At 32.2% G+C, this 8,385-nt stretch overlaps 1 protein-coding gene across 1 annotated transcript; it reads right to left on the bottom strand.

Moving 5' to 3' along the window:
• Window positions 1-539: 539 nt before the first annotated feature.
• LOC131621307 (zinc transporter 8-like) lies at window positions 540-1,988 on the bottom strand. The gene is made up of 3 exons (XM_058892353.1): window positions 1,300-1,988; window positions 1,050-1,199; window positions 540-945 (listed from the first exon to the last, which is right to left on the bottom strand). Exons 1-3 carry the CDS (start codon window positions 1,909-1,911, stop codon window positions 640-642), a joined length of 1,068 nt encoding a protein of 355 aa, XP_058748336.1. The 5' UTR covers window positions 1,912-1,988; the 3' UTR covers window positions 540-639.
• Window positions 1,989-8,385: the final 6,397 nt, after the last annotated feature.

Raw genomic sequence — 8,385 nt, 5'->3', positions numbered from 1 at the left:
CAAAACTGGACCAAAATTTCCTACTGACATATTAAAGACAAATTCCCCTAATGGACGGTTAGTGCAAAAACTGACCAAAATTCCTTTAGACAAATTTAAAGGCAATTTCCACTTTTGTCTATATGGAGCACTTTATTATCCTTTTTAACTTTGTCATATTTGAACACAGCATGAGCATTGATTTTCATTAATTTCCGACAGAAACCTCATTTCCCCATTTGGGTAATAAGTAATAACCATTGAAAGCCAAGAACACATGTTCTTATTGCCAATCATCTCAGCTAACTAAGGTTCTCCTCTCCTTTGGGACACCACAAAAATCAATAACAACGCATAATACTATGGTGAAGACAAGATAATATGGACTCTGGTGGTCTTAAATCATAAAGGCAAAGTCAACTTCTCTGCTACAAAACTAGAATATATTGCAGTTTCACCCTACTTGACGTTGAAGTTGTTTTAGTAAATTGAAGCTAGTTGAACTTGATTATGTAATTCTAGATTAGATTGTATGGATTTGTTGTAGCTAGGTTATAGAATTTGACTAAAACACACCAAAACAGTTCTATTGAAATATAATTTTACAACAAGAGACATTGATTCCTAATAGAAAAATTAAACTAAAAATTATATAAACCTCTAAGCCCATTTGGCTATAAGAGACATAGCACCAGCTCCTAATAGAAGCGATACATTGCACCCTAATCGAAGTTTACCACTCTTTTGCATCCTTGGGTTCATAAAATCAGCAGCAAGAAGATCTACAAGTGCCATATAGATTAAGATACCAGCTGAAGCTGCATTGAAGATTCCTTCAACTATAAGGGCTGTTGGACTGTTTTCATCATAAACACTAGTGATCCCTATACCAATTCCAATTCCAATTGGAGTTGTCAAAGCAAAGAACAATCCCATGACCATAATAGATAGATTCTTGAAATTTGCCTGCAATGATTGCACATAGTTATTGAATTTCTCACTATAATGAATCAATTTTTTTTTATGTGTTTATGTTTAAGATATGGGACATTATATAGGACAATAAGTACCTGAGTTATGCAACTTCCAAGTCCCATGCCTTCAAAGAATTGATGAAAAGTCAAGGCACCTACTAGTGGTCTTATGGTTTTAGGACTCTCAGAAGCACCTAGAGAAATTCCTATTATAACCGAGTGAACAATAATCCCCAACTCCAATACCTATAACAAAATCAAAAAACAATCCAATTTAACCTAAAAGTTAAGCATATATCAATCAATAAGATATGATAAAACAAATAAATTTGTAGTATATTATTACCTGTGATATAACCCTATGACGAAGAAGTTCTGACGATGAATCCGAAGAAACATGGCCATGAACATGACCATGTGAGGCATGAGTATGAACATGAACATGTCCTTCATGCTCAGCATCCTTCTCCACATCTGTATGATTTTTGTCTTGTTTCGGTGTCTTCTTAGAGTACTGATTTTGAAAATAAGAAGTAGCATAAGTCTCCACCATAAGAGTCCCCATAGCAGTACACATTGCCACAAAACCTGTGAAAGGAAAATCACCCCAAGGATGTTCCTTTAAACAAGGAGAAGTAAGATTCTCAAAAGCATCTGGAAGCACATGAATGAAACCGGTTGATAATATCACACCAGCAGCAAAGGCTTTGATGACAAAAAATATATCTTTTTCCGGACTTAAAGCTGGTATCACTTTTCCAAGAAGTGGTATACAAACACCGATTGCACTTGCCACCATTATAGATATTAAAGCTGCTATTTTGTAACGTAGGGCTTTGGCTATGTCTCTATCCTCATCTTCTTCATCACATGTGCACTCTGCAGATACTAGAGCTGGGATTATAAAGAGGATCAAGATAGAAAAAACAGATAGTTTAATATTAGTTTTGAATCCCATTTGAATAACAACAACAGAAGAAAAAAAAAAAGTAGATGAAGAGAGTGTGTATAGTGAACCAGCGATATTATGATTTTATATGGTTAGGTTAAGTGAATGTTAGGGTTTGGAAATAGAAATTGTTTGACATGAAGTGTGTTAATAGGTCGATATATAAGACTAATAATTGAAAAGTTTGTGTTTAAATGTGAAAAGTCAATTAGCCATAAGGAAATTTTATGTTAATATGACAACACTTATTACTGAATGACGAAATTTATTTTCATCGAAAAGAATGATAAATGATGATATTTGTTTTGATTTTTTTAAACCAAAAGATTGCAATTACCAACAAAAAAAAAAGTCAAATACTTTCAATTATAATATTTGAAATTATAAAATCATTTATAAATTTAACTTGTATAAATCAAAATTAAAATCTTTTTTTTCTACAAGTTATATATTTAATCAATTCACACCAAATAGTGAGTAATAAATAACTTCAGAAAATTGCATCGATATGATTTGATTTTGAATTTTTTAAAGTACAAATTTTATTAAAATCCACAAACACAATTAAATCATAGGCCATTTGGTTGAAAACAATAAAATAAAACAGGCCATTAAGAAAAAAATCAATCAAATCAAATGATATTTCAATACTTAATTTTGAAGATTTGTATTATAGTGTGATTTGATTTATAAGTGTAAGAGTCTGTTTCCAAAATATATAGAAATTAGTCAACAAAAATCCTCTTTGACCAAAATAAATAGGACTGCAAAGAGGACCATTCAACATGATAACAATAAGAGTGTGCTATTTGTACACTGCCATTTTATTACACCGTATGGAATAACAAAGGAAAATATTGGTTGCACAAATTTCAAAATAATATAAATTAATAAAAAAATAAAGTAATATATTTTATGCAAACTTATACGGTGTAAGTTGTTGAAATGGGTGTAAAGATATCTTTTCCCTAACAATAATCGAACCGGTTTAATTTCCTCCCAGTATATCAAAAAAATCTAACTGAGTTATTGTCCCCACAACAAAAATTTAAAAATGGCCCAACAATACTAATAGCAATTAAATGTTGGTCAACTCTTTTGAGCTCACATCTCTAAAGGGGGTAAAAGATAAAGGTAAAATGACATCAATTACAGGAGTGCGAGTTTGAATATGCGGCATCTTATTTATTCATTTGAATTTTTTATTTAATTTTCATTTAATTAATAGTAGTTTAGATAATGAATACTCTACCTCCGGTTTTATTTATAAGAAAAGATTCTCTTTTTAGATACATTGAATAAATAATGTATCTAGACAGTATGTTGTCCAGATACATTATTTATTCAATGTATCTGAAAAAGAATTTTTTCTTATAAATGGGACCAGAGGGAGTAACACATTACTTCGCCTACTTCTACAATTTCCCATATGAGCTTTACACACATCACCACTTGTCGTTCGAGTTCGCAAGATATTTTAGGTGACATAATAGGACTGCAAACCGAGGTGCAACCGAAAAGCTTTCTACCCATGACGGACTAGATGAGGATAAAAAGAGTAATACATATGTGGCAAATGCGGACGACATGTAAATTATAGTTTCTCTTCAAGATGTAGTGGTGTTAAGGCCAATAATAGTATTAGACATCCAGGGTTTTGCAAAAATATGAGAATAGATATTCGGGGATTTGCTGGAGGTATTTGGTTGAAGTGGAAAAAAGATTACTTAAATATCACCTGAGATTAGGAAAATCAACATGTTCTCCATGTTAATGTTAGTAATGGTAATAATCATAATAGGATGTTAATAGGGGTTTATGCTAGCTCTAGGGAGGTGGAGAAATGGGAGACTTGGGCGGAAATTAAGAGGATTAATTTATACTGACATCTCTTCTTGGTTGATGCTAAGGAATTTTAATGAGATTAAGTTCCGGAGGAGAAAAAAGGAGGATCCCAAGTTTGTATTTCTAAATATTTAAAATTTGGTAATTAGATTAATGATTGTCACGTGATGGAGGAGACTACTATAGGTTAGGTTCACTTGGAAATGACCTCGGTGGAAAGAGAGAGATTATATTTTCAAAAAGTTTGATTGGACGCTCTGCAACGTTGTATCAGATGAATGGGGAGGAGTCAAAATAACCATGGGAGAAATTTTGACTTTTCTAATCGATTAGAGCATATGTCCAATTGATTAGAAATTCACAAACTTAAGTCCCAAGTTAGTTTGAACGCGCCTTGATTATGTGCAACAGCTAGATATCTTAACCTTCCATTTTGAGAACTTACAAATGTATATTTGCACCATCTAATTGATTATGAATAGGCTCTAATTGATCAGATAACGGTAAAATGCATTGATTGCAAATTCCATTTTGAGCCAACCTCGGGCCTATAAATAGATGTTTCATTTCTCATTTCAAACGATCCAGAATCATGTTTTGACACTTTCATCTCTCATACACACACTCTCTCTCTCTCTCTAAAATTTTATTTAACTTTCTCTCACTAAATGTTTTAGATAAATGCCTTTGTGAGTAGGGGTGGAAATAGGTCAGGCCGATAACAGGGGGCCTACATGCTAGCCTATATAGGCTCAGGCCAGGCTACACATTATTTTTAAATAGAAAAGGCCTAGGATTTTTTATAAGCCTATTTAGTTAAAAAGGCTAGACCTGATGCCCTAAAAAAGTATTTTAAGCCTATTAGGCCGGCCTATTTAAATAAATATGAATACTTTTGTATCATCATTATGTTATGTTTTGTACTTTGAATTAAAATGCATTAATAAAATTTAGTTATCTTGAAGAACTTGTGAAAATAAGATGAAAACACCGGATGAACATTGTTCTCATAAGTTCTTTTAGTTAGTTGGTCTATTTAAATATTATTTTAGTTGTTTATTTATATATGTCTAAAACAAATAGGCTTTTATATAGGCTAATAGGCTAATCAAACCTTCAAAAAGGCCAGGCTCAGGCCTAAAAAATAAGCCTATGACAGGCTACAGGCTAGGCTTAGGCTTCAATTTTTTTGACAGGTCAGGCTTAGGCTTGGCAAAGCCTAGCTCGGTCCAGCCTATTTCTACCCCTATTTGTGAGAAAAGTTCTTTTGTGTGTGAGGATATATTTTGTAATTCTAGAAAGGGTGGAATTGTAAAATTTATCAAGGAAATCTTTTGTCACTATAACAAATAATACATTTTATGATAGAATATTTCACTTCACCCAACAAAAATCTAAAATAGACGCGTCACATTTTAATTTATTTTTTAAAAAATACTACATAGAGGTTTGCTGGAAATCGAGGGGAAAAGTATTTAGAGGACGCGTCTTCGAATCCCATCAACTACATTTTATCACCTTTTAAATTTTTTTATGATCTATTACCTCGATTTGCTAAAAACTGAGATATAATGTATTTAGAGGACACGTCTTCGAATCCCAACAACTACACTTTATCACCTTTTAATTCTTAAAAATATTTAACAGGTCTTCACCCCTCGGTTTTTGTTAAAACCGAGGTAAAAAGTAGCACAGTTTTAAAAATCCAAAAAATGCAGTTATTGGGGATCGACTCCATGAACAATATCACCTTTAAATTTTTTTTTTAAATTCTTTTTAGGGTTAAATATACAAACTCTCATGTAATGTTAGAGAGTTTTGTTTTTAGCCCCTGATAAAGTTTTTTTTTTTAAACTCCCCCTCGCAACTTTCAGATTCCTTCAAATACCCCCTGATTGCCACATTGCAGAAAAGATTCTATTTAGTTGCGTACGTAATAGTCCACATGGTATTTTTTTATCTTTTAATTATTTTTTTATGCCACATATATTTTCTTTATTTTTATTTTTATTTTTAATTTTTTTACTTATTTATATTATTTCTTTTTGTTTTCTTAAATTATTTTAATTATTTTTTTTAAATTATAAAAACATTACATTTGGGCCAATACCAATTTTTGTTACAAGAGTAGTCCATTTTACAAAGCATGTTTTCTGTTCATAAATCCATATGTGTGGGTGGCTTATAAACACTAAAGTTTTCTCTAAAACATTCGATGTGGGACTCAATTTCTACCAAAAACTACAGTTTTTTCTTCTCACATGCTTTCTAAATTTCTCTCTGCTACTTCATAATCCAATTCAGTCCAACATGGTCAACCCAACCAATGAACAAAATGCAGAGCTAAAAACATGAAAGCAGATTCAAAATGCAGAGCTTTTTTCTCCAATGACAAAGATCGTTGGCACATTGGGTCTTAGATCTCGATTTGTTGAGACTATTTTTTTCTGTCTTAAAGCTGGCATGTCTGGTGTGTTTTATGTTTTACCCTTTCTTAAATTGTGTTATGGATTTCATGTGTTTTGTTGTTGTTGTATACAGTGGCTCGTTTGGAGAATTTTAAGACTACTATTAAGAGTACTAAGAAGCTCTGTGTTGTGAGTTTGCTTTTGTTTATGTATTTTTTACTTTTTTTTAGTTTCATATAGGTTTTATATTGAGGATAAGTGATGGTAAAGGTGCGGAAAGTTTGTGACTCAAATTGCGTTCAACAGGTTATGCTCGATACGGTGGGTGCGGAGATGCAGGTTGTTAACAAAAGTGAGACAAATGTTCAAGGTTCTTTGAAATATGTTGGTACTGAACTTTATGTTCTTGATGTGATTTAAGATTCTTTGGTGAATTTTTAGATAGATACAGGAACACATAAAACACAAGAAAAAATTGGAAGTGAAAGAATTGTAGTACATAAAGACAAGTGAGACTTGAGTGTGATACTGCAAAGCTGAAAAAGACAAGTCTCACATCGAAAACATTACTCCAACTAAAAGAGTTTATATAACTCTTTTACACTATGCATTTCAAAATATGATTTAATGGACTACAAAAAAAGACATTGGGCATTAAGCCTTAAGGTACTGTTTTAATCATTAATTTATAAATATTAATAAAAAAGTAAATAAAAACAAATAAATAAATTAAAAATAATAATTAAAATTAGCAAAAAAATAAATACAATTCCAAGTGTATTTAAAAAATAAATTAAAAAAAGGGTTTAATATACTTCACCCCCTACCAATATAGCGAGATTCGGTTTGCCCCCCCTGAATGATTTTTTTTACCAAACGCCCCTTATAAAACCCAAAACATGGATTTACCACTCCTTGTTACCACACTAGCTGACTGGGCAATGCTGCATTGGACACGGTGGCGCTGACTGGATCCACCCTCATAAAATTAGGGTTCATCTTTCCCTCTTTCTCCACATTGAATCAGTCATCTTCATTCTCCATCTTCGTCCCTCTCTTTCTCCGCGTCCATCTGTTATACCCCAAAATTTGCCCGCATCTTTTTTCAAGAAAACTCCAATCTGAAAATTAAGAGTCTCATATAATCATGGATTTTTATTTCAACAAATATCCTGACATATGAAATACTTAGTTTTTAGAATTTTTCTTATACAGTAATTTGGCTTGCAGTTGAATTTATTCTTACGCAAACGCCAAATGCTGTTTATTAATTCACACATGCTATTTATTTATTTACAGATAAATAGTACTGACACAATTGGTACAGAGTTAAATCTTTTTGCAGGCGCAGAATCAGGAAACTCAGACTGTACTGGTAACAGTAAATATTAGTTATTTATTATGTCTATGTTTTTTTTTTCCCTAACAAGTCATGTAAATAAACTTTCATTTTTCACATAAAACAAAAACAAAAAACAACAAAAAAGAAAATTAACTTTGACTGTTGATTTTTCACTCTAACTGCTACGTCAATACCTGAACAGTCAGTCGACAGCCAAACTGCTGGCAGTACAATTCTCAGTGTTTTGTACCATCAATCAAATCAATCTTTCACAATTCAAAATTCCAAGATCTTTGTGCTAGAAGTCTTCTGAATATCACGCGATTAGCAGAGACTCAACACTGCACAAAAATCAGGTACGCTTAACTGTCTCCTACACAAACAGTCCCTAATCAGGGTTTTTCTTGTTTTACAGGAGCAACAAGTTTTTGAGAGCTCAAATGGATTTCATACACATCCATATATCTCAAAGTACCATCATACAAATTTTCAAACTTCAATTCACTCAGACGCACCGTCAGCAGCTCAAACAGTCAACAGACGACCCGTTTGACCAAAAAAGTCAACAGACAGTCAAAAATGAATTTTTTTGTCAAAGTCCATATTTTGTCAAAGGATTCATCATTTGATCATTGGATGATCATAATTCATCAAGGAAAGATCAAAAATCAACAAAACCCTAAGATTCAAAATTAGGGTTTTTGCCTGAAAAGTCAACTCAACTTTGACTGATCATAACTCTCTCATCCTTCATCCAAAAAATTCAAACCAAAGCTTGTTTTGAAGGAAATTCAATTATCTTTCAAATGCCATTGATCCCATGGTCATTGGATTCACCATTTGAAAAATATGACCAAAGACATTACAGGTCATTTTCAAAGTCAACAA

This window comes from Vicia villosa, unplaced genomic scaffold (genome assembly GCF_029867415.1).
Source record: "Vicia villosa cultivar HV-30 ecotype Madison, WI unplaced genomic scaffold, Vvil1.0 ctg.000001F_1_1_3, whole genome shotgun sequence".
Classification (NCBI taxonomy): domain Eukaryota; kingdom Viridiplantae; phylum Streptophyta; class Magnoliopsida; order Fabales; family Fabaceae; genus Vicia; species Vicia villosa.
The sequence above is the reverse complement of the archived record's forward strand: the minus strand, read 5'-3'. Positions and strand labels throughout refer to the sequence as shown.

Bases quoted from the DNA above. Each gene is read 5' to 3' on its own strand.
- LOC131621307 (XM_058892353.1), bottom strand. From the start codon at position 1,911: ATGGGATTCAAAACTAATATTAAACTATCTGTTTTTTCTATCTTGATC. The intron at 1,200-1,299 runs GTAATAATATAC...ATTTTGTTATAG, and splicing joins GTCATAGGGTTATATCACAG to GTATTGGAGTTGGGGATTAT. The intron at 946-1,049 runs GTACTTATTGTC...CAATCATTGCAG, and splicing joins TTGGAAGTTGCATAACTCAG to GCAAATTTCAAGAATCTATC.